This window comes from Rhodnius prolixus, unplaced genomic scaffold (assembly GCF_049639745.1).
Source record: "Rhodnius prolixus isolate KJV_2025 unplaced genomic scaffold, Rpr scaffold_9, whole genome shotgun sequence".
NCBI lineage: Eukaryota > Metazoa > Arthropoda > Insecta > Hemiptera > Reduviidae > Rhodnius > Rhodnius prolixus.
In genome coordinates, this window is record NW_027411604.1 from 3,800,907 (window position 1) to 3,828,803 (window position 27,897).

The following is a 27,897-nucleotide window of genomic DNA, read 5'->3' on the forward strand; positions in this document are numbered from 1 at the left end:
AAAAACCAAAGACTCTCTACGTATACAGGGGGAAAAAAAATGGGTTACCCCAATCCTCTTCTAACATCAGTTGGCGTGAGAAAACCAGCCTCTCTCTCTCTCTTACTGGCTCTTTTAAAAATATTTCACCAATCTTCTCGTCATCCTCCAAAGATGTCCACTTCCGGTGTGGAGAATTATTTTTTAAAGAATGAAAACCTTTGCAAAAAAAAACAAAACAAAAAAAATAACTGTTTTTTCAAAAAGGTAAATAATCTTTAAATCTCTTTTTTCTTTTTGTAATTTAAATATTTCCCTCAAATGAAATTTGTTTAAAGATAGAGAGGTTACTAGCGTGGATTTGTAAGTAGGAGATCCCGTCTGTCTGCTACTTTTTATGTGTTAGAGAAAAATGTTTATGGCAAAGTATGAGCTTCCGGCTCCCGTCCACGACCATCTAATTGGTAGTTGGACGTTAAGCTCAGGCTGAAAAAATAGGCGATTACTCTACCTACTTTTAATTTAAAATATGAAAATTTTAACCCTGTACTTTTACTTTTTTTCGTGGAGGCTTGTAAGGATTTTAAACTACTTTTTTGCTGTCTACAATATGGCTGGCTTACGTGAACGTAAACAACTAGGGCTGAAAATATCCCTTTTGCGTACCTATAAGAGACCTTGAAGCCATAAACTACCAGGGCATTTCCAGCTCTTTCTTTGTTGCAGTAAAGATATTCTGGATCAATATTAAGAATAAAAATATTAATAAAATAAATACAACTATCATGGATTTGTGAAGCTATAAGTAGTAGAAAATTATTTTTTACTTATTTGTTTGTATTTTGATATTTTCCGGAATTGGGACAAAATAATATTACAATTATAATGTTTCTTGAATAGGGGAAAAGTAGGGATGAAAGGAGGAGAGTTCTTAAGAGAGGGGATTGTAAGCAGGCGCGGCGGCATTGAGTTCGCGGGTCAAAGGTCAGTTGGAACGATGTCGGATCACGCAATGTCTCGTGCTTCTTCAGACAAAGTCCCGCCGTCCCCCCTTCTTCTTAAGTCCTGCAGTAACCCTGGGGGGGGCTTTCTACTACTCCTTTCTCACTCATTCCCCCCCCCTTCCTCCATCACAGCCTTCGACCTTCTTGTGAGGTATGCAAAAGACGATTAAACAACGCTAGAATGTCCCAAATGTTGGCATATCACTTTCACGGGGTTTCTTTGTGTTTTTTAATGTTCATTAAAGGTAACCCAGTTTTGTTGTGGGTTTACACACAAAAATTGTGTAAATTTTTACTGCTTAGTAAACTAAGCCTATTGCCCTATCTATAGCCTCACTCTGCTTTAAGTTCTTCAGGGTTTAACAATTTAATATCAGTAACGAGAATATTCATTCAACATACTCAACTTCTTACTTCTAATTTTAAGATTAAACTGGACCAGCTATTCCCTTCCTTCCCCCACTATCCCCAAAAAACACTCCACGTTTTCTAAATCAACTCATTTCCTGTAAAATACTATTCTAAAGAAAAGCCTTAGAAGAATTTTCCTGATCAAAAAAAAAAAATCTATCAAAATAATTAGTTACAGCAATATGCAAATAATTGTGGTAAGTTAAAGAAAAAATGGAGCAGTTTCGAAACAAAAACATAGTAAAAATATACCTAACAAATTAACATTTTCTAAGGGCTAGTTTTGTCCCAAAATTCACGAGTCCCATTATGGCATCTAAGTTAAATTATTAAATTTTAACTTTCAGCAACCTCACAATAAATGGGCGCGTGAATCTCATATACTTACGGTGTGAACGGAAGTTAAAAAATCTCTATGCATGCAATACTTCCGTAGTACCAGAGTTAAGAGTAAGTTTTAAGAATAATTGCTAACTAATCGTAAACTATTAATAATATTAGAAATAACTTTAAATATTAAAAACTTACAGAAAGACCTGAGTATTGTAGCAATCTTCAATGAATTACTTAATGCGCTCAAGTTGAACCGCTTTCAGTACACTCGTACAATTATATCAGCATGACCCTAATATTTTATGGATATCTATGCAAATTATGTCGTAATAAATAGGTAGGCAATTGTTACAATGGTTTGTGATTAGCATGATTGTAAGTAAATCTATGAATAGTCTATAATCTACACTTCACCGTATATATTGTTCCAGATAGACTCAAATTTATTTATCTTACAATTTCAAGTTTTTATGATTTTGGGCTGAACTTAGAACTGTGATCTAGAAACAAAATAAATAATAATATCGGTTGAATAACTTATACAGTTAACAAATTGGAGCCAAGTACAATAATATTAATAATAATAATTGTAATTAGAAATCAAAAACTGTCTGCAATAAGCCGCCTCCAAGTGGTACCAATAAAGGCGCTTAAAACTATTGTTTTGCCCATTCAAGTAACTAATTGTTTCAGTTTTAGTTTAAGTTTTCTTATTAAACCACCGGCTTCTAAATTCTTTAAGAACTGGACATTCAGCTACATAATGAAATAAATCTTCAACTACACATTGAGATTACACGTTGAACAGAGGTGACCCATCGCTTGTACGAGTCACTCTGTAGTTTAAATTTATTAGCTGCCCCCTCAATTTCATTCATAGTTTGCATAAAGTGCAACTTGTTTAGATCTTTAATAAATGATTTTGACCCAAATCTATAATTAACTCCTTTATACAAACAATGAAAAGTTGAATTCGCAGCTTTAGCTAACAAATTTCCTTTAAAGGACTATTTTATTTTCTGTACTAAAACCTCAAATTGATGCTCACCTACACTGTCATAATTTATTAGTTCCATATCGTGCCTTTGACAAATATCATTAAATTCTTTAAACCAAAATATTTTTTCTCTTATAATTAGAGCCAAGTACAATGGAAACCCCTTTAAAACTGCATCTGTATCTTCTCCTGTTTTTTTCTTCAATAAGATCTACTCATTTACAATTCCTTTATTAGTAATTTCCAATATTTTCATCATCCTCTGATCCTACAGGCTACTTATCAAGGCGAATACGATTCATTTGTATAAATCTTTTGCTGCAGCGTTGCAAAACACCTTTCTAGCTCCTTTATTTCAATTCGTTTTGGATTGCTTTATTAAGAATATTTACTTTTCCAGTTTTTTTTTTGTTTCGTAATACCAACTCTTTGTATAAGGGGGATGCCCTTATAAGAAATAATTAATTAACATATTGTTCGAGATAAATATGCCCTAAATGGGCGGCATTCAGATCTGACTTGATTAATAATATATACCTTGTCTATACCTTTAATGGTTCATATGAGAAGTTTATAGTAAAGTATTGTAACGAAGTTGACCTGGGCAGAGAAGAAAGGCCTAGATTGTTCTAGGGGTTGAGCGACCAAAGTCGGTAACATGCCGCCACTGTGTGAACAAAAGGCCCGTCTCTACCTGAGCAGAAAAAGAAAGGCCTAGATTGTTCTAGGGGTTAAGCGACCAAAGTCGGTAACAGGCCGACACTGTGTAAACAAAAGGCCGGTCTCTACCTGAGCCAGAGGAGAAAGGGCTAGATTGTTGTAGGAGTTTAGTGACCGTAGCCTGTAACGGACCTGTGTAAAAGCCAGCTAAGAGAAAGGCTCCAGTTGGGGTGGTGGCAGTATGTGTTTTCCCAGCCAGTGATTGACCGGTAGGAGTGAGACAGACAATTGGAGGAGGCGGCCCTAGTTGGGGTGGTGGCAGTATGTGTTTTCCAGCCAATGAGCGGCAGGTTGGAGTAAGTCAGAGAGTTGGATGAGGGCGGCCCCAGTTGGGGTGGTGGCAGCATGTGTTTTCCTCAGCCAGTGAGCGGCCGGTTGGCGTGAGCAGACGGAGTGGGGCAGTCGCAGTTAAAGGGAGGCAGACACAGCTGGAGAAGTCAGTTTTGCAGTTGATAGTTTTAATCAAGTTTTTAGACAGAGTCTTTGAGTGAGTTTTGAGAAGTTAGTCTTTGAGTTAGTTTTGGAGAGACACTTTGGAAGTGATGGTTTTTGAGAGAGTCAGTGTTGCGGAGTGCTTCGGAGTTAGCCAGTTAGGCGGTTAGTCAGTTAGTGAGTAGAGCTGTGTTAGTGCAGCTGAGACTAGTGCAATTCGGTGCAGTGCGGACCAGCGGTCAGTCGTGGAACAATTTTGTGGCGTTACGTAGTGAGTAAGTAACAGTAAACTGTTGGGACTGTTGTAAATGGTAACTGTAATGAATAGCGTTAGTTGTTAGTAAATGTTAATGTGCTATTAAATCAGGTTATTACTTACAAATTTAGCGAGTTTTATTATTTGTCAAACCCACATATTATTAAATTAACTAGTGGCAGGCACTAGTTGTAGTTGTGAAGTTTTTAGTAAAAGGACAAAAACTTTACAGTATGCATCATTTGAACACTTATTTTTTCATAACTGTCGTCTATTTTAGAAGACGTACTCGTATAGAAGAACATTCAAGTGTACGGGAACATATCGGACCCTCTGTGAGGGCGCCACGGTTAGAGCCGAGCGGTTAGAGGCGAGACCTGCGAAGCTAATATGTATTGTGGTACTGGGTTCGATTCCCGGTCTTAGGCCTTGGATTTTATTTAATGGTTAATAAAAGAAATTTACAGTAAAGTATGTTTGCTAGTCGCCACGATAGCCGAGCGGTTAGAGGCTAGACCCGCAAAGCTAAGATGTATTGCGGTACTAGTCTATATTCCCCGGTCCATACCTTCAATGGTTAATAAAAGAAATTTACAGTAAAGTATGTTTGCTAGTCGCCTCCGTCCACGACACCTAATTTGGTAGTTGGACGTAAAGCCCGCCTAAAAAAAAATAGGCAATTACTTTACAACATTCCATTTTTAACAGTGAATTTAAAAAATAAAAATAACTGACAAAACCTGCCGGCTGTTTATTATTATTGCAAAAAAGATAAGAGACATTGATAACAGGAAAGTAAACTAAGAGGGAAGTAATGAGAGAGAATGAGCGGCAAACTTGGATGTTAGCGCCGCAAGAAGTGGGAGGATAATAAAGTTGTAAGGGAAACTTTTACAAGGAAGAAGTTATGTTTTTATCATCATAGGTTGGACAGATGATAAGGATGAAAAACTGATTTTCCTCTCTGAAGTTTTTCATGAATATTTAAAACAATGTTGAAAGATTTGAGGAACTAACCTTCATTTTCTTCTTTTTTTTTTTTACTTTTTGTGGGTGTGTTGGTGTGTTAGAGCGAGAATGTAAGATGTTTATTGGTTGGGATAAACTTAGTGGTTACAAAGAAAAGAAAAAGCAATCAAATGTGATTCCCTTCAGTCGATATCTCGTCCTCAGGAAGTCTGTAAAGTCTATATCATGTGGCTATGAATCACGCTGACCCCCGCCCTCCGCCACCCCGGATAGACGACACGAAATTAATGGCGTTGCATGACGTTCTCGTTAGAGAATTAACCCGCCTATATTTGGTTGGTGTGGCCATTCTTTTTAACGGACAAAGTTAGCGCACAAACCTTCACCAAAATCTTAAAACATTGACAGCGCTGGTAATTAATCTAACTCAATCGCTGACATTCTTTTCTAGGAAGTATTCACGATTTATCGATAGATAGGCCGCTGAAATCGAACACAATGGGTGAAAACATTTCAAAAATAAAAATAAAGAAAAGCTAAGTGTCCCTAAAAGATCATAAAGAAAATCTAAGTCTAATGAAGTGCAAACAAAAAAAAGGAAAAGTGCCTCATCTATTTTCCGCAATAATTAATTCTTCACCAAGTCACGTCATGAAAAGTGTAAGGGACTAGCAGAACGCTCTACCGGCCACTTTACAACCTAAAAGCCTGGCGATTCAAAAGATTTATTTTCCTACTGTTTTGGCTGGGTAAAAGAGAAAAAAAAATGCATAATTCTAAAATGAGAAAACAACACGCAAATAGTTTCCTCGCTTTTCTTTTCTGGTCATTTGGTGGCCTGAAAACAAGGTGGGGAAAACACAATCTTTACATTTAATGCAAAGGAAATAGTGCAAACTTATTACTAAGAATGAGGATTTATTGGTCTAGCCCAGGGGGTCGCCAAAAGTTTTTGATCATGGACCCCCTATATAATTTTTCGAAATCTCCATCGACCCCCATAAAAGTAATTTTCAGTTAATTAAAAATAAAACTATCTATTTAGGTACTGTGTTTGTACATTTATTTTATGATTTTAAACATTTATTAAAGTAATGTTACATTGTGTAACAAATAGTTTTATGAAAAATATCTTAACGTTGAAATTTAAATACCTTAAATACCTTTACACAATCCTCCTTCCTAACCTTCTAACCTTAATACCTCTATTTACATCTTCGCTGACGACACTGCCATTCTCTCCGCACACTCTGACCCTATCCTCGCAGTACGCTCACTACAGTCCCACCTTCACTCAATAGAACCTTGGTTAGAAAACTGGCGTATAAAAATTAACCCAACTAAGTCTAAATACATAGTCTTCACACTCAAACGTCAAACTCCACCACCTGTCTACTTACATCATACACCTATCCCACCAGCCGACCATGTGCGGTACCTTGGGAATGTACCTAGACAAGAGACTTGAACCTGGAACCCCCATACGAGACTTAAACGTACCGAACTAAGCAAACGATACAAAACTTCTAGCCAGACTACTTGACAAAAACGCTCAAAACTCTCACTACAGAACAAACGACGGCTCTATACAGCTCTTCTCACCACCAATATGGACTTACTGAACTCGAACTTTACGGAACAGCTAATAGACTGTGCAAACACTCCAATCCAAAATACTCCGCCGCATAGTAGACGCTCCATTCTATGTCAATCAATCAATCAATATATATTTATTGCTATAAAGGAACATACACCTGTTAGCATGGAGTTGACATTCTCTATTACAATTAAAATAATGACTTTTGCAAAATAAAAATAATTTAACAATGTACTTACAAAATAATAAGATACGTAATAGAAAAATAAATTAAAATTTAGCTCTCAAAATTTCGCATGTTGCATAAAAAAGGAAAGTAAACAAAACAAAGCGCCTAATTAATGGAATTAACAAAGTTCCTCAACTTTACAAAACAATAATTAATAATATTGTATATGCTGTTGGGTTTTTATTTTAATTCTGCTGACAGTCCGCAGATCTCTAATATGTAAAAATAGACATTATTTATTTTTTCAACAGTATCAAAAGTTAAGATATTAACCAGATTTGATGTGCTCTCATGAGATACAATATACTGTTTCAGGAACTTAGATCGAACGCTGGAATAAATAGGGCACTCCAATAAGAGATGTTCAACAGAATTCAATATTAAATGCTGGCATAATTTGCAAACCTCTTCCTTATATAAGTAATATACTTCACCATTTATCAATAGCCTAACTACCTTATTATTTGCTATTCTTAATTGGCTAATAACCCTTAATTTATTAATATTAACTATTAACGTGAAGTAGTATTGAGGTTCCAAGTCAGCAAAGTCACAAATACTTCTGTAAATTGAGGAATAACCAGAATTCAGGGCTCTATCAATATCTAGACTCAGGAGATTATTTTTCATCTTCTGTAACAGGCCACTCTTATTCTCAATAACCATATTAGCATTCTCTGAATTCATCACCAAGGGATCCCCTAGTTGAATGGCTATATTTCTGACTTGTGATACCCAATTATAGTCAATATTATTGCTGGGGCATTGATCCAGTTGGCACAATCGTACAAAGCATTGTCTTGGGAGACTCTCAAGTGGGAGTTGGAGCAATTTAATCCAAAAATTTATTACCCTACCGAAAACTAGGACTGACAAAGGTTTCCTACCGGACTCCAGTCGTACTATATAATTAGGGGTAAATTTTGGCCATAAGAATAAGTTTTTTAAAAATTTCGTCTGGACCACTTCCAAGGGTTCAAAGTACCTCAAACTCCAGACTTCAGAACCGTAAAGAAGTGTAGAAACAACCATGGAGTCGAACAAGGTCATTCTCGAATCCCAAGAATCACTTTTCCCTCTAATAAGAATTTCCCTTACTTTAGCACTTGCGATCACTGAACGCCGTGTGAAGTGTTCCGAAGCCCGTTTAAATTTCCCAGATGCCGCAAATGGCACACCCAGGTAAACATACTCCTTTGCATAATCTAATTTCAAATTTCCCCAGAATAAAGGCTTTAGGTTTTTAATTCTCCCTGATTTGTGAAAAGGCACAACCTTTGATTTCTCCGGATTTAGTTTTAAATAATTATTGTGACAATATTCATTCAGAATTTTCAAATTCATCTGAGCTGAAGACCAGGAGCGGCTCAACAATACCAGGTCATCTGCAAATAAAAGCATTATAACTTCCGTTGAACTATTGACCCTTAATCCTGAAGCTCCGTTACTTCTAAAGTAATTTACAATATCTGAAATAAAAAGGATAAATAAAGCTGGGCTAAGAGATTCACCCTGAAGTAGTCCAGAGGTCACACCTATTTCTTCAGAAAAGCAATCTCCCAGTTTTATCTGTATGTTTGCCATCTCGTATAAACCTTTCAATATCCTCACGAGTTTTCCACTAAGGCCAAGAAGGAACAATTTTTCCCATAATAAGTTATGATTTATGGAATCGAAGGCTTTCTTAAAGTCCACGAAGGCGGCAAATACATAACTTCCTTTTTCTCTTAAATTAATATGTATCAAAGATGTAAGCGTAAATATATGGTCTACACAGCTTCTCCCACTCCGAAAGCCAGATTGTTCTTCCGGGATTATATTCTCATTGTCAGCCCAAGCTAAAATCCTTTTCGCCAAGATACCAGTAAAGAGTTTAGCGATACAATTGATGAGGGAAATTCCACGATAATTGTCCGGATCTTTTTTATTCCCTCTTTTATAGATTAAATGAAGTTTGGCGTTAGACCACGATTTTGGGGGGCATTCATTATCTAAGATACTATTGAATAAGTGAAGAAGATAATGTTCCCATTCCGGTGTTAAATTCTTGAAGACCTCGTATATAATGCCATCGAACCCTGGTGCCTTATTATTGTTACTGGCTTGAATACAGGTTTGTAACTCTACTAAAGAGAAAGGCGTATCTAAGAACGGATGAGTTACAGAAAAGAATTGTGTCTCGTTTATAATTTTTATACCGAACAAATTTTTGTAGTAATCAACCCATTCAGTGATCCCTATTTCATTAATGTTCGCATTAAACCCTTTGATGGATCTAATGGTTTTCCAAAACTGACTGTTGTTTTTTACATTGCGCATATTCTGTTTAATATTCTCCCAAAATAAATTCTTTTTCTTTTTAATTAAGCTTCTATACAAATTCCTTGTGTCAACATAGTCCTGCAATAGTTTATTGGAAGAAGCATCTTTTTTTCGCTCCATTCTATGTTAGCGACCACACAATACATATACTCGTAGATCTCCAAATTCCACTCATCTCCGAGAACTTGCCAAAATTCGATATAAAAATTTTCACCAAAAACTCTCACTTCATCCCAACCCTTTAGCTGCAAACTTATCTTCAATTACGCTACCCTCCAATCCTCGAAGACGGCTGAGGCATCACTGGATGACCGTCATTCGCGTCTGCCACGATATTTATTTACACTTATCGCATTTACTTATTGTACCCTGTAGGTACAGGTGTAAATTTCTTTAAAAGGATAAATAAAAAGAAATACCTTAATATTTATTAAATAATAAGTAATTATAAACAAGACCCCCCAATTGACCCCCTGGCTCAGGTCGACCCCTTTCGTTAAATAGACCCCTGGGGGTTTATATAGACCACTTTGGCGACCTCTGCTCTAGCCAGACGTAGTTTTTAACATTGTACCAGAAAGTTTTGTTTTTTTCCTCACATTATCTTCTGGTTCGCTCTTTTTATCTTTAACCGGTTTCATCTGCTGGAAGTAGATGAAAAATTACCATCATATTTAAGAGTTTCCTGTTGCACAGCTAACGCTAAAGAGAAATGCAGGAATTAATGGTCTGAACTGAGATAAAAATTGTTCATCCTTCACCTTCTTCGAGGTTGTTGAAGCTGGAATATTGCTTGTATTCTAGTATTCCAGGGTCCTGTCAAGTTTCAGTTTACATTTCGGAAATCTTTTTAGCATCCTGTATAATTAAATTACAAGCAGACGATGCTGCCTTTACTGCCTACCATGATCTTTTTGACAGTTCCCCGTAACCTGCAAAGCTAGATTTCTCATCTTTAATTAAATGGTTCAAAAACAATGAGCTATTAAGTATAGTAAAGCAAGTCTCTAAAAAAATCATTGTCAATTTTCATGGTTTTGACGTGAATACGTCTTTAAATTTGCTATCATATGGAGGCAGTCCAAAAAACCTAATGATAACAAAATCGGAAGATACAGTTTGGCATTATAGTTTCGAATCTATCGTCTACATCCAAAATTAAATTAGATCACTGGATAGCTAAAGGATCAAAGAATTCATTACGATAAGCGAGGACTGTGACGCATCGCGCGCGGTGGAGGGCGAAGCGCCGCCATTTTGAGATCATTTTGCTGCGTGTCGAAATTTGCAATTTGTATAACTTTTGACTCGGAGAAGCTACGATGTTCGTTTAAGTTTTAATCGTCAGCTGTCGTCACAATCTATCGATTGTATTTAAAGCATCAGTGTAAAGTAGTGACAGTGAATATAATAAGGTGTTAGAAGAAAAAAATATTATCAAAAATATATAATGTCGGCCTATACGCGTCGAAAAGCCAAAACCAAACACAGAGATCGTATACGGTTGGAAAGGGGTTCTCAAGAACAATCGAATGGTAATAATAAAATGCTATATGACCGAGTCAAGCTGTGCCGGTAACGTAAAAGAATGAATGCGGCCGAGCGGATCAACGACAGTGTCAGTACATCTGCAGCTGTGGCGGTTGAAATTATGGAAGTGGATGATGAAATCGCTTCTACATCGGCAACGGACTGTATAGGCATAGATTGTGTTCGATCGTCGATTTGTTTTCTTGATTTCATCCTAAATACATAAATAAAAATATTTTATATAAAAAATATAACCCGTTACGGTAAACGTATTCACGTACAACACACGGCCGTGTCCATGACGCATCCACAGTTTTGTTTTATTTATCTATTAGATAATTAGATATTTTACAAATCTCGCAGAAAAAAATTCAGAAAATTCAGTAAAAAATAATAATAACTGTGTAGAATCTCTTCTTGTAGAAGTATTTTCAAGAAATTTAGCAGTACTTCAGAAAAGTGACGCGAAAGGGTTTACTAAGGGCGGTTTATATCGACCTATAAGGGGAGTATCTCCAAGCTTTTAGGCTGGAGCACGCAATCCCTTATTTACACAAACTTGAATATTCCTTTCCCCTGTATACTATTGCTGTTTTTACAATTGGGTTACCAGTTCGGTATATGAAAACATCCACCCACGTGCTGAACCTATACATATGTAAATTTATGTTTTATTTATGTCTTTAAAAGAAAAACGCAGTATTTTTTTTTAAACATGAATAGAGAGATGAATGACAGGGCGGTTATTGCGCTCTCTTTCTTTCTCTTTTTCTCTTCCATCTTCTTCACCTTCTCCTCCTTCTTCTTCTTCTTTTTCTTCACCATCTCCTCCGCCTTCTTCTCCTCCTTCTAAACTTCTTGAGGTAATCATTTTCTCACAAGTAGCCGGCTGCATTTTGTTACTATATTTGCAGGACAATTATTACTATGCTTTTTATTTTTTTTAATTTATTTTGTTATTTACAATCTGTATACATCGTATACAATAAGTAAATATGAAGTCTATGATGAACTGGTGCGGGAGGAGAGCAGGAGGAGAGAAGCACCCCGCGGTAGCACTCTCTATAGGAGGGAAGAGAATGTGAAGAAGAGAATACGAGGAGGAGAGTGTGAGAAGGAGAGAGTGATGAACTGGTGCGGGAGGAGAGCAGGGGGAGAGAAGCTACCCAGCGGTAGCACTCTCTATAGGAGAGAGGAGAATGTGAAGAGGAGAATACGAGGAGGAGAGTGTGAGAAGGAGAGAGTGATGAACTGGTGCGGGAGGAGAGCAGGAGGAGAGAGACTACCCAACGGTATCTCTATAGGAGAGAGGAGAATGTGGGGAGGAGAATATGAGGAGGAGAGAGGAGAGTAATAATTTAGGTCTTCAGCCTACAAGGAAGTCGCGGGGCCATTGGCGATTCAGTCGGCGAGGAGTGTTAGGGATGTCAGAAGAAGCGAGAGACAGTACAAGAGGATTAGAGCTAGTCGAGAGAGTAGTGTGGAATTTTTGGTATTTCGTCTTGGGCGAGTTGGTCTATGAAGGGAATATTGAGATCGTTGTGAAGAGTAAGAGGTTAGTCACCGTAGAAAGGAGCGTCAGCTATCTGTCGACAGTAGTTTTGACTGAAATGTCCTGTACAGTCCGTATGTTTGTAGGTTTGGCTGAACCCCACAGCTCTAGTCCGTAAGTCCATATTACTATACTTAAAAAGATTACAGTACTTACATTGCGTACATTAAGCGAATTTTCCCGCATGTTTGGATTTACATCATAATACTTACCAAGTAGCCAGAAAAATTATCGTCACATCAACTCTTCAGTATACTGTAGCGCTGAACGTCGTCATTTATTACGCACTTTGGATTTAAATTATTTCTTAAATAATAAAAAGATGTGGAGAGTATTATTAATTAAGTAATATTTCATCAAAAACTTACAAAAATTAAACTAGGCATTTCTCTAAAACAACCTTTTACTGGTATTTTGTTCAGTAGAATGCCGTCACTTAAACTCAAGGCCAACATTATGTCGGTTAACATTGGACAAATTCCCATAAGAGAAAGAATTGGTTTAAATAAAAGTTTCTTTAGTATTTAGCCAATAATTGGCAGTAGAGTATCAGGAGGAGGACGGTAACAGTGAACAAGTCTATGTAGTTCATTAGGTTCTTGGAATGGAACGAATTAAGGAGAATTCCCTATTGGAACGGAAAGTAAGTTGGTTCTTAGTACAAAAGTGGTTATCTCTTTGTTTGAACAGCCCAGCTTCTGGATGTAAAAAGTTAGTAAATACTCCTGGGTCACATTGAGCCAAGTATCTCTAACAAAAATCGAATACATTCCTTACCCAGAAAACCCTAAACTAAACACTTGTATGCCCAAAAAAATCGAAGAGTGCAGAAAACAAACGGATATAACTAATCGGAAATAGAGAACTCTATTCAGAATAAAAAGAGAATAGTCTTAAATTCTTTCAAGATTTCATACTTCATTTTGTTTGATCTAACTACGCCACCTATTATGAACAAAAGCGAATATCCGGTTACCAAAAATATATTAATTAATGTAATATTGTGTACTAAAATAGCGGGCTATATTTAAACTGTAAACAGGTTACGACATGAAATATAATAGATGAGTCATTATATTAATGGAGGTGTGTTCGCCTATTTTAGGCGAGCACGAATCTCTAACATTAAATATTAAGCAATATTTGGTGTGTTTAACTGCAAATCTTTCAAGCCAGTTCACCGGATACAATTTATTTTACTAATAAATCATTAATTTTTACTTTCTTTTATTCTTCCGGTATGCAGATGTACGGGATAGAGCATAGTTTTTCTATTTTAAGTTTTCCAACAGAGGAATACACGCCTATTGATTTTCCCCTGAATTGGAAAAGTCGTTTTTACATATCGGTCTGTGTCTCTCTGCAGTAAAACTTTGAATAGCGCCCCTGTGGGACTCAGACTAACGACTGTTTCCTCCAACAATTCACTACCAATACATTTTCCAGAAAAATCTAATTACAGCGTTACACTGCCGCCAAAATGATGTATGAGAGAAAAGTCTTCTCACAGAACTGCCGCCAATCGAATTTTCTTTTGAAAAATTATTCACTTAATGGATCTACGTTTCTTAGATATAAATACCAAATTTAGAGAAAAAAAGAAGAAAAAAATTATTAATAAAGTTATTCTCTTCAGTAATATGCTGATTTTGATGCAGGAATTTTCATTTTCAAGAATTTTCAAGACATAATGAAAAAAATACGTGATAATCAAGGCTGTGGCATCAGCTGCCAGTGCAGTCACCTGATTATAACCTATCCCGGAATCATGCTCCGCTCACTTAGTTCGTACTGTACCTATTTAATACCTAGGAGATACGGTAGCCGTGGGGTTAGATGCTATACCCGCAGAGCTAAGATGTATTGCGGTACTAGTCTATATTCCCCTGTCTCTGCCTTTAATGGTTAATATGAGAAATTTGCAGTAAAGTATGTTTGCTAGTCGCCACACGGTAGCCGAGCGGTTAGAGGCTAGACCCGCAAAGCTAAGATGTATTGCGGTACTAGGCTATATTCCCCGGTCTACACCTTTAATGGTTAATATGAGAAATTTGCAGTAAAGTATGTTTGCTAGTCGCCTCCATCCGCGAGACTTAATTTGGTAGTTGGACGTGAAGCAGCCTGAAAAAATAGGCAATTACTTTACTTCGCTTAACTTTACTTTGGCTTAACACCTCTCAGTACCACATCAAACCCGGATAAGAGCCTACATTCGTGCTGAATTTATTTAAATTAGGGTGAAACGAGTTTTCAAACCTATTTCCAAGGCAGATTTGCAAAATATATATTGCTTTGAATTTCCTGCGTTTGTTGTCTCATACACCAATTAGAGAAACTTTAAACAATTGGCACCACCACAACATTTCCTGTAGAATTAGAAGTACTAGAAAAGTGATCAGGTAATGCCAACAAATGACGGAACAGACATAATGACATTCACCCTTGAATTTTCTTTTCGTTTAGATTCTGTTTTTGTGTTTAAAAATTTATGTTATTTTATTGAAAGAAGAAGTGGTTCCATTTCTGAAATCGTTTGATTTTTCTTTAAGAAATGAAGTATTGATTACATTGTCGGCACATATGTTAAAATAAAAGAACATGTGATATTTATTTTAAACTGGAGAAGTTTTACTGGCGCATTAAGAAACCTTAGCAAACAGGTAAATCCAATAAGCGAACGAGTTGCAGACTTTGTTGTAATCAGTAGCTAACCGTTTATCAATATGGATACAATAATGAAGTGCTATTTTGAAAATGTATTTACGGAATTGGACAGAAGTTTCCTGTTTGCTAAATATAAGCGTAGAGAACTAGTTGATTATCTATCAAACGTGATAACAGGTTGCAGTAACGCGGAAGGAAATCCAAAAGAGGTTTGCCAAACAGCAGTGAAATGTGCTCTGGATTTCCATGCATCCACAAAAGGTAACAACGGACAGATCTGTTTGATGGGTAAATATCATAATGTATTGTACGTGGCGGCGAAATTAGCTTTCGACTGGCAGGTAAACGACAGCAAGTTGATTGGTGAATTATTGAACGCAATCTACGCGTGTGAACGTACATTCGATCGACTAATTACTGGTGCTTTATTCGGACCAAAAGCTTCAGGAGTGATTTCCGGTTGGAAAAGTGATTTCAACACTAAAGAAGAGAACATCAAGGCTGTGGAATATTTCCTAGATCACGCTAACCGAGCTAAATGTGAGTACAAGATCAAAGGAGTGCCGACAAGATTGGTGGACATTCCGGTGGAATCTTATGCAAGAAGTAGTCCAGTCGCTGTTTCTGTCCAACTATCCTGTCCTGAAATCCTGCTAGTGTTACTCAAGTTCGGTGCAAAGGTTTACGTAGAGAATGCTCCATGTGCTATTGAAGTATTGGTCAGAATGTTGGGCGAACGAACCGATAACCTGAACAAAGAGTTGATGCAATGTTCTCGTCTAATCATGCGCACTGTGGCGAATATACCATCGCCCATAGATGTTGAAAACAATGTCTATCTCCCTGGTTATCGTTTATTACCAAATCGTAGGACGGTATCATCACCAGAACTGAAACATTTATGTCGCCTGGTAATTAGGGACTGTTTACTTAGTAATTTCCAATTACCGCATGGTATTAATACATTACCTCTGCCGGATGAATTAAAACAGTTTATTAATTTAGAAATTGATTAATTATTCTGTTTAATTATTAATTAATTTATTTATTAATTATTTATTTATTCAAATTATTAGATGTGTTTTTTGAGTACCGTTTTGTGCTTTAAAACCTGTTTTATGAATAAAGTTTATTTATTAACTTGGATAATTAATTTATGAATAATTTTTATTAATAATTTATTAAATATAGCACTTTTTATAGTTTCAATAGAACTTTTCGTTCTATTGTAATTAGGTGTTTAATTTGAGAGACTATTTATTTATGAACTAGAAACTATAATCTTTTATTATAAAAAATTAATTAATTTGTTTAATTAAAAATTAGGCTAATTAATTGAGCACTTCTTCAGGGGCTGCCTGAAATCTCCAACATTGGCATCCTAAAGACGCAACTATGGCAGCAACTCTTGGACCAGCTAAGGGATAGGCTAGCAGTCTTTTGTGATTTAGTATTTACTGACGAACACTTTTTTTTTAATTTTCATTCGCAAAATGCTGTGAAATCTACGCACAGACTCGTGATTATCTGATCCTTGATGCAAACACTGCAGCTGTGATGCTCTCAAGTATCCTCTACCCCCTCCTTTGTGCTTTCTTGGATAACTAGATAGAGTAGATTCATTGCTCCTCTCTCATAATGTGTAAATGAAAGTTTCTTAATGAAGCTGAATTTCTTAATCAGTCTATAAGGAAATACAAAAATTGGAGGCTGGCATTTAAATTCTCTTACGCTACTCCTAGTATTTCCTGTCGCCTCGATAACCTACTGTTCCCTAGAACCGTTGAGTTTCACAAGATGTAATCAATAAAATTATGAAAAGCAATAAGAGTAACCCAAGTCTCAATTCATATTACATAAAAATATTGAATTTCATACAAGGATCAGAATTAATAAAGTATGAAAATTCTCGGAAATATTGTATATGGGAAACCTAAAATGTTACGCAACTTGTTAGACTTGTATTTCCTGCCGGAAAATTATATTCAGGTTATATAATAAGAAAATTCACTGCTTGTATTGGAAATAGCTTTTCAGGGGATTTTTTTTATTTTTTATTTTTTACTTTTTAATGGTGCAATTATTAAATGGGGTCGCGAACGCGTAGGTCTTTAAGGCTGCTCTGCTAGAATCTAATCTAATTTAACGCTGAAAGGGATGACCGGATATCCTTTAATGTAGTGGAAGCCCTAAAAAAAAAAAATACCCTTCACTACTCTTACTTATCAAGACTTATCCAAGCAACTACTTCTGGATCTGCTGACGTATGTCAGGAAAAAGAAAATTAATATTACTTTAAGTTTGAAGAAAAAATTAATAATTTAATAAAAGAGAGCCGATAATAAAACGCAGAAAAATGGAAGGAAAATGTAGAACATTATGGTAATAAGGTTTACTTCCGCAGGAAGAGAAAATGGAGAAAAGTAAAAATTCATTTACCCAACTTTTACGATCTTTTATAATTAGATAAAAGAAAAATGGATGAGCAAGCAAATTAGATGTTCTCGCTTCCACGAAAGCCATCCACCAAAACCTGGGACAAGTTGAAGGCCAAGTGAATCTGGTGCAGATAGACGAAGTGAAGAGAGAGAGAGAGAGGAAGATATGCCCTTCTATTGAAACTTAATTATCGACAAATATTTCTCACTAGGTGACTAGATTATAGCTCTAGAGTGCTTCTAAATCTGGTTACACCTGACTAAACTATATCATCGCCTAATATTGGTGCCCCTGTTTTGCTGGCGGAAGGTGGTAACCTCTACCTGAAGCTCTCGTAGAAGCACACCGTTCGTACTCTCTCGCTTCCTTTTATTGATTTTATTTTGTTTTTTCATCTAATTCTTAAATAAAGAGGCAGGAAGACAAGAAGCTGTTAAAAAGGAAACATAGTTCTAATAGAGTTAGCTTCCAAAAATAACTTTAAATACTTAATCTCTTCTTTTTTTTTCTCATTTCCTCTTCCGGATACTTTTGAGGCGCAATAAAAACTGATGTTTCGATTTATTGTAAAAAAACTGATGATTGAGTTGTCTGGGAGACCGGTAGAACTTTCTATATTTACGATATGAAGGGCACATCAGGACACAAAGTTACTGGGTGAGAATGGCCCGAGGCATTGATGGCCGTGAGATATGTAGTAGAGGATGCAGAACTGCAGTGGGGGGAAAAAAAGGAAGCGACGGTGAAAGCAGACAGGAAATCACAAAGAAGACTAATGGACCTCTTTGGAAATGGAAGCAATAGCCTTTTACGGAATTCACACTCATTCTGATGACGTCGCCAGTTCTTGAGCTACTTCAAGCACAGTTCTAATTTAAAAATACTGTTTGTTGCTGCGTAGCTGCATTCGATTGATAGTAGGAGAAGAACTAATTTTCTTGCTCCTCCCAATTCCTTGATTGACACCAAAAAAATAAATAAATGAATAAAATAAAATACGTAAGGTTTAAAAATTCAATCCGTGGCAGCGTGCATAACTGCTCTAGCATTCGCTAAAGTTATCGATATCGACGCCCCTAGAAAGTCAGTTGATAAGTTTAATCGAATCATTCAAAATTTAATAACAGGGTCATTCCATGTCAAATCAACACGGGGTCTGAACCTCACCATCTCGGATTTTCTTGAAATTTGGCACATGTGTGCTATTGGTATAGACTTGGAAAAATATGAAATTTTACTGTGATAAGTCAACTGGTTTATGAGTTACAGGGCTGTAAAGTTGCCAAAAATGGGCTGAAAAACAGGGAACCCCGTGTTTTTGAATTACTGTAGAAGCTTACCTAATTGAGCTACAGACTTGGGATTGGTGTCATTTTATAGCATATATAATGCCTTTTCCTGTGTTATGCGACACCATATGGGTTAGGATAAATAAAGTTTGTTAAATTTAAATTTAAAATTTAAATTTAAAATTTTTTAAAAAGTACATATTTTAAAATTTTAAAATTAATTCCATGAATTGCTAGTAGTGTTACGAATCACTGGCCAAAATATTAATTTGGGACAGCAATGGCTTCATTGTTATAAAAATTTAAGACTAAAGCTCCAATCCGATTAATTCAACTCTGAATTCATGTTAATACAATAATGCTAATAATAATTCCACTAATAAGTCCAAAGTAAAACATACTGTTAAGTAATAGGATCTCTTTATTATTTTAAGCTTGAAAAGGCGTCATTTGTTTGACATGCATCACTTTCTAGTAGGACATAATGTAAGTTCTTCCAGTCAGAGTCACAGGATCAATTTTTATCAAAACATCCATTACTGAGACCCAAAGAATATCGGCATTTCTTGGATGCGAGATGATTTAGAGGGTCCAGCTGGATGAAGAAAAGTTACTTTTACTTCATCAAGTTCTTCATTTTTCTCTAAAACATATCCATGCCAAGCCACCCGTTTCTTTATAGACTACACTGATATACAACCTGATATGGCGGCTAATTTTAGATTATCAGGGAATTTTGAAACTTCCATTTCGCAAGCTTCTGAGTTCATAGAAAAGTTTTTAACCAATATTTTGGATTTACTTCTGGGAATGAAAGCATGGTATTGCTGTGTTCCTTTAATAGCCAATGCTTGAGCAAACCGATTTTTTAAAAAACACTCAGATTCAACAGTCTTCCTGGGTTGAATATGCAAAGTCTATGTTGGTGATGTTTTCTACTTCCCACTCAAAAAGTTCTAGTGAAGTTTGGATTTGATTTCCATAGGGTCGTTGCAAACTGGCACGAGCTGCCAGTCTCTTTACCGAACCCCCTACGCAATCACAAGGCCCTTTGCCGACTTAAACCAACTTAAAGAGGCTGATATCTCAGCCAAAGAAGACTGTTCTTGAACAAAGATATTGAATTATTTTTGTATAATTTGATTAACTGCATAATTTCATTAAAATAATATATTATAATTAATATGAATAATTACTGTAATCATAATTATTAATTCTAAAAATGATTTCAAAATCAATATTTTAAATCTTAATAATTATGAATTATGATTCAGTGATTCATTATTACTATTTTCAATTTATTTATTACTTTAATTTTATTAAAATATATTTTCCATGAAAAGGAGCTTTAGTCTTAAATTTTTTTAACAATGAAGCCATTGTCGTCCCAAATTAATATTTTGGCCAGTGATTCATAACACTACTAGCTATTCATGGAATTAATTTTAAAATTTTAAAATATGTACTTTTTAAAAAATTTTAAATTTAAATTTTAAATTTAAATTTAACAAACTTTATTTATCCTAACCCATATGGTGTCGCATATCACAGGAAAGGGCATCATATATGCTATAAAATGACACCAATCCCAAGTCTGTGGCTCAATTAGGAAAGCTTCTACAGTAATTCAAAAACACGGGGTTCCCTGTTTTTCAGCCCATTTTTGGCAACTTTACAGCCCTGTAACTCATAAACCAGTTGACTTATCACAGTAAAATTTCATATTTTTCCAAGTCTATACCAATAGTACACATGTGCCAAATTTCAAGAAAATCCGAGATGGTGAGGTCAAAAATGGTCTTTTTTTGTGTTGATTTGACATGGAATGACCCTATCTTAATGCTATCCACCTAACCAGAAAAAGGTAGAATCATGGTGGGGTTGTGCTGTTTCAATTAAATATATCGATTTTCCGAGCTGTTCAATGTTGCCTGTTTGGTCAAGCCCCCCCCCCCCCCCAAAAAACGACTCAAAATTTGACAAGAAGGTTTCCGTCTATAGATCAGTGATTGATTATTGATTGAGCTTATTGATTGCCTTTACTTTTCTGCGTGCGCAAAAGTAAAGAGAAGAATACAGGGACGATTTTAAACAATTAGAAATAATTTTTCAAAGAAGAGGGGGGAAGGGGGGATTAGCTATGTGGTTAGCGTACTCGATTCCCACGCGGAGGTCTCGGGTTCGAATCCAGCTGCTGACCCTTAGATTTTCTCTTCCTAGGAGCTTCTTACAGCTCACTGTCCGGTGATGGACAGTGTTGTCTGTAACGAGAGAACACTGTCCGGAGGCCGGCAGTGCACTGAAAAAAGCTCCGAGCGCTAATAACCTCAGCTGTTGATGCGCTTAAAAAAAAAAAAAAAAAAAAAAAAAAAAAAAAAAAAAAAAAAAAAAAAAGGGGGGTAAAAAAGATTCTCCTATTGACCCGAATTCAGTACTTAAAAGAGCACTTTGATTTGTTATAATTAAATAGTATGCGTACAAAAAGTTAGAACGGAAGTGAGCTATTAATTTAGGCCGTTCAGAGTTTCTGCTTTCCGCCTTCTAATGGTACAGTCAGCTGCAAAAGCAAATTTAATTAATTAATAGGAAGCTGTTCGCCCCGCCCGCCATCGCAGCCTCCTCTGATCTCTTTTCATTGCAACGTTACAATGATGTTGATGAAAGAGGCGCCCAGCTGATTATGCCAGGGTTGAGCGAGGTGCGGAGTTTTATATATATATATGTATATAAGTCCGACCTACCCGTCCATTAATATCGAACTGGAGGGGGCCGCCTAAAAATATAAGTTCAAGGTACTTTACCTAATTCTTAAACAGTACCTTCCATTTCTTGAAAACCTTTTACTTGAATTTGTTTAAGGGATACTTCTTTCCAGTTGGTTTGGATGGGAGTGAATGTTAAATTCAACTGATACTCATCCAGCAGAATCAAAAACAACCACCATTTCCATCAGCACATCTTTGCAAACTAGAAGCAAGTTGATTATTCCCTATCTTTGTAAAAAAAAATTAGTCCCTTGGGATTTAAGAAAGAATCCAAGAGAAGACGAATGTGGTTGTTGCCTGGTCTCTAGTGATACTGATAAGACCAATTATTCCCATCGAAATGTTCGTAAACTTGTATGAATCCCTTGTCCAGAAGTCTGGGAAATATGGTCGTAATGGAGCTAAGAATTATTCAATTTTTGGACGTTGATCTGTAAAACGTTGATGGGCGGATGATGATTTTCATTTTCAAAAATTGTATAATGGATATCACGAACCGCCAACCACCATCCAATAATCAACTTTAAAAAAATAATGGATTTTAGCCTGGAAAACTTTTGAAAGATTCATCCTTATCCAGCCATTGTCCAGAACGTTTTCTATTTTCGTACACAATCCAGTTTTCATCACAAGTTCACGATTCTGTCCAAAAATGGGCCAAAAAAACAATCCTCCAAAATTGACTAGACAAAATCCAGTTGCTGTGTGCTTTAAGATTGATCAGCCAGCAAGATTGGTCCTTAAAGCATCATCATCGACTGGTAAACAGCCTCAACTTCGTCGCTATAAAATCTCCACAACAGTAATCTCTGGAAAACAACGTTGCACAGTACTGTTAGCGTCTTCAAAACAGTGTTAAATATTGAAATCGTCTCAGAAGGGTTTTCTCCTAGCCCCACCCCCCAAAAAAAAACCTTCAAAATTGCTTCCTCCACATGACCAAAAACAGTAAAGATTAGGCAAAAAAAAAAAAATTCAATATGGCAGTCTTAAAAAATAGAAAATTTGCTGTAAAATAGTCTGCCAACTAAGGCGTCACGGTAGCCGAGCGGTTAGAGGCTATACCCGCAAAGCTAAGATGTATTGCGGTACTAGGCTATATTCCCCTGTCTATACCTTTAACGGTTAATATGAGAAGTTTGCAGTAAAGTATGTTTGCTAGTCCCTACGGTAGCCGAGCGGTTAGAGGCTAGACCAGCAAAGCTAAGATGTATTGCGGTACTTGGCTATTTTCCCCGGTCCTACACCTTTAACGGTTAATATGAGAAGTTTGCAGTAAAGTATGTTTGCTAGTCCCTACGGTAGCCGAGCGGTTAGAGGCTAGACCAGCAAAGCTAAGATGTATTGCGGTACTAGGCTATATTCCCCAGTCTATACCTTTAATGGTTAATATGAGAAATTTGCAATAAAGTATGTTTGATAGTCGCTAAGGTAGCCGAGCGGTTAGAGGCTATACCCGCAAAGCTAAGATGTATTGCGGTACTAGGCTATATTCCCCTGTCTATACCTTTAATGGTTAATATGAGAAATTTGCAGTAAAGTATGTTTGCTAGTCCCTACGGTAGCCGAGCGGTTAGAGGCTAGACCAGCAAAGCTAAGATGTATTGCGGTACTAGGCTATATTCCCCTGTCTATACCTTTAATGGTTAATATGAGAAATTTGCAGTAAAGTATGTTTGCTAGTCCCTACGGTAGCCGAGCGGTTAGAGGCTAGACCAGCAAAGCTAAGATGTATTGCGGTACTAGGCTATATTCCCCGGTCCTACACCTTTAATGGTTAATATGAGAAATTCGCAGTAAAGTATGTTACCGTTACTCCGTCCACAACACCTAATTTGGTAGGTGGACGTAAAGCCAGCCTGAAAAAATAGGCAAAATAGTCTGCCAACTATTACTATAGTACTATAGTTATTGTACTATAGTGTATAGTAAATAAAAAATAAAACAAAAACTAATTTCTTCGCAAATACTGGGCCAACTTCATTATTTTTTTAGAAGTCAAGGGCACCCAACAAGTAGAATACCCTTTTTCTCTTTGACCAAACGTCATCTCGTGACCCTCCAGTAGATCGCACGAAATTTCCCATCACGCGGAAATATCATTACATGCAATTTCCCTCACACTGTTTAAATTATTCCATGGAATTTTCATCACCTTTTAAGAATTTGTCGCTTTAAAGCTCTGCATAAGGTTTTTTTTTTATATTTTAAATAGTAACTGATATTTTATTTATTATTTATTATATTACATAAAACGTGAAAAATCTTTTCTTAAAGCCGATGTTGGGATATTCTTCCTACTTGGGATTTTAATTAGATATTTGTAATCAAACACAGCTGATAGAACCGTACATTGTCTAAAATGGCACGTTAGATGAGTACCACAATTCAACACTCTCTAAGTACACCTTGTTAATAATATTAGGCTAGAAAGATTATTGAAAGTTATAGTCCCGGATGTACGTAATAAAAGGGTATCCAAAAGTTTAAAGAAAATCATTGGCACCATTTCCGGAAAAACTGGTAAACAATGGAAATCATATACCTACAGTAAAGTGACACTTCCGATCGGCTGAATTCCTACAAAAATTTTCTGAATTTCCCCACACATATTTTTAATGCTTAACAATTATTATTACTGGTGGTAAAGTCTTACTTTACACTAAAAATGTCACATTAGTGGAAATTATTCTCATTCGAAACTATCCTTACAAAATGGGACAGATCCTATTACATCCTAGAAAATTAGTACGCTAACTTTAAAGAAAACTTGAAATAGAAGCAGTTTTCGTGAAAATCTCAAATAACTGTGAAAATTGGATCGGAAAAAAAGGGAGACAAAATATCAAAATTTGAAGTTTTTGCGATTTTTTTAATCGTTTTTTTCGACTTAGTGGACCTCAAAAATTTTGTTATTCCCTGAGGAAATTCAATTTCGAAAATCTGACATGATCATACATATTTTCCTTAAGTAGTATAGTGAAAGTGAAAACTGGGAAAATTTGATCAGAACAATGATCTTAAATTGATTTCCTCGCTACACCTGAAGTTTATATTATTGATTTGACTCCACTAAATTTATATGTGTTGACCTATAAATAAGCCTTCTTAATCTCATACCATTTTCACGCCTTCATGTACCTTTGAAGACTCCATTACAATAATTATTTCTTCAACATTAGTGTAGGCGGAAAATTCATAATTGAATAAGCCAAATTGGTTATGAATGTAGACGCACTAACTAATATTCTTTATAGTCCCAATTTAATTAAAGTTATTAAAGTTATTAAAGCTCATTAAATGTAAGTAATAATAAGTAATCGATTATAAATTAATTAGGATGGGAGCAGTTTACTTTGCAAAAAGAAATTTTATATAAATCCAATCCAGACCGTGAATCGAACCCAGTACCACAATATTTCGTAGCTTTGCAGGGCCTCGAATACAAACCGCTCGGCCCAAAATGGAAAACGAGATGTTCTCCTCTACTAACCGGCATTCTAGGAAGTCTAACGCCTTTTTTGTGTAAATCAGGATAATAACAAGAGGGCATCCTGTACCCTCCAGGAGACTCGACTCAATCACCACTGAACTACGAGTATTCTTCTCTATCCCTTGATAGAGAAGCCTTTTTAGAAACCTTTTTCACAAGACGCTTGAAATTTTTGGTGGAGATATGCTGGAAAAGAGATAGGGGAACAGCATCCAGAAATATCTCGCAAGCACCCTAGCTTCCCAGGTGTTCTCCACCTTTACTCACACCCAAACATCTTCTCCGAAATTCTGCGACGAATAAGTTGGAAATAAAGAGATGAGAATTGCAGAATCAATCCCGACTATGGGGACAAGCATCTTTGTTGGCCTTTGTCCGGGGAAAACATAGAGATCAGATTTTATTTCCCAAGAGAGTTGTCTGGATATTTAACCAAATTTCTTAGACTTGGCTCAAAACTGGGATGAAAACGGTGTAGAAGCAAAAGGAAAGGATAATTTATCTTCTTAGTATTCCTTTATTCCCGCTATGGCCAGAGTTAAGACCCTACATCGAGCTGAGACTAGCACATCTTCACGGAACCTATACCTACCATAAGACAGAATCTCGACGTTCTTATTCACCTTTCTAGTTTGCTCCTTAGTGATAAAAAAAGAATTCTATTTCCACAAAATTGAAAAGTATTACATATATAAAAATCTGGGAAATATAAAATCTTTACAGAGTTTAAAGTTAAAGAAAAATGTTATCGTGTTACTCAAAGTAAAATATGGCGTGCTGGGAGCAGTTAAGGATCTCTTTTAATCTATTTTGTATATTCAGTGAGTAGGTAATTATCGACTGAAAAAAAAATTGCCTTGGGCAAAACTTAAGGAATATATATTTTTTTAAACTGAACTTTATAAAAAAGGGAATGCCTTAAACATTAACTGATGTGTCTAGTTTTTTTAAATTAATTTTTATTCAAAAAATAATTTGTGTAACTCATTCACATGATACTCTCTCTTTTTTTTGGTAATTATTACAATTAGTAAATAATCAATGGAGGTAACTTCTAATTAAACTCCAAGCTAAATGCTACTTATAATTATTAACCCAAGACATATCGTTCACAAAACTACACCGAAGGGAAGGCGTCACTGTAGCCGAGCGGTTAGAGGCTAGAACCGCAAAGCTAAGATGTATTGCGGTACTAGGCTATATTGCCCGGTCTATACCTTTAATGGTTAATTTGAGAAATTAGCAGTAAAGTATGTTTGCTAGTCGCCACGATAGCCGAGCGGTTAGAAGCTAGACCTGCAAAGCTAAGATGTATTGCGGTACTAGGCTATATTCCCCAGTCTATACCTTTAATGGTTAACATGAGAAATTTATAGTAAAGTATGTTTGCTAGTCGCTACGATAGCCGAGTAGTTAGATGCTAGACTCGCAAAGCTAAGATGTATTGCGGTACTAGGCTATATTCCCCGGTCTAAACCTTTAATGGTTAATATGAGAAATTTGCAGTAAAGTATGTTTGCTAGTCGCCACGATAGCCGAGTAGTTAGATGCTAGAACCGCAAAGCTAAGATGTATTGCGGTGCTAGGCTATATTCCCCGGTCTAAACCTTTAATGGTTAATATGAGAAATTTGCAGTAAAGTATGTTTGCTAGTCGCCACGATAGCCGAGTAGTTAGATGCTAGAACCGCAAAGCTAAGATGTATTGCGGTACTAGGCTATATTCCCCGGTCTATACCTTTAATGGTTAATATGAGAAATTTGCAGTAAAGTATGTTTGCTAGTCGCCACGATAGCCGAGTAGTTAGATGCTAGAACCGCAAAGCTAAGATGTATTGCGGTGCTAGGCTATATTCCCCAGTCTATACCTTTAATGGTTAACATGAGAAATTTATAGTAAAGTATGTTTGCTAGTCGCCACGATAGCCGAGTAGTTAGATGCTAGACCCGCAAAGCTAAAATGTATTGCGGTACTAGGCTATATTCCCCGGTCTAAACCTTTAATGGTTAATATGAGAAATTTGCAGTAAAGTATGTTGCTTGTTGCCTCCGTCAACGTCACCTAATTTGGTAGTTGTACGTTAAACCTGCCTTAAAAAAATAGGTAATTACTTTACTTTATTACACCGAAGGGTTTGTGTAGTTGTCTAAGCTTTCTGGCATTTTTAACCAACTTCTTGGATTGGTCTTGCGTAGTTCTCTACTTGCTATGAAATTAACCGCTTGACGTTAAGGACGGTCAAGTACATGAAGCGAACATTTGGTCCAGATAAATCTTACCAAATGCTTTAAAGTTCATTTCCTTCAATTGCAACCGTGCGTTTCATTGCTTTCTTACAGCTTAGTGTCTATTTTTCTTTTGGTTCTTTTCCACCTGTACATGGTTCTAGTTTAAGAAGTATTGCGAAGTAGACATAAAAATTATTCAAGATAGATTATTTTGCGTTGTCACAGATTGTTGTTTTAAAGAGGCAGATGTTTAACAAGATCTCCTTTTTTTAGAATATTGAAAATCTGAAGGTGTTTCTTTTAACGGATAAGATAAGGTGCAAAAAAGAATACATAACCAAAATAAACAACAAAGGAAGAAAAGAAAAGGTTTACAAGACACCGATGAATGAACATGGGTAGCAAAGTACAAAGGGCAAAAAACCTCCCACTACCATCCATATATTTACAGGATTACAGACAAGAAAAAGCAGGAAATGTTTCTTACAATATAATTTAATCCATTGCAAACAAAAGACAAGAAGAAAAATAAGTGATGTCTAGACGGTTGAACGTCTAATTTAAAATTCCTGTGATGGACGACAATAATTAATCTTTGTGGTGGAACTTAGCCGGCGAATAACTAGCGTGCTATTTGTTTTTCTTAAATTTCATTGGACGCTTCAAACTGTGCTTATCATTACAACAT

The 27,897-nt window shown here is 36.1% G+C and overlaps 2 protein-coding genes across 3 annotated transcripts in view; both read left to right on the forward strand.

Annotated features, from left to right (window-relative positions):
- Positions 1–27,897, forward strand: part of LOC141454778 (glycine receptor subunit alpha-3-like) — a 67,797-nt gene that overhangs the window by 18,762 nt on the left and 21,138 nt on the right. The window lies entirely within an intron of this gene.
- Positions 14,943–16,135, forward strand: stops (SOCS domain-containing protein stops). The gene has a single exon (XM_074128294.1). The coding sequence runs from the start codon at positions 15,055–15,057 to the stop codon at positions 16,009–16,011; it is 957 nt and encodes a 318-aa protein (XP_073984395.1). The 5' UTR covers positions 14,943–15,054; the 3' UTR covers positions 16,012–16,135.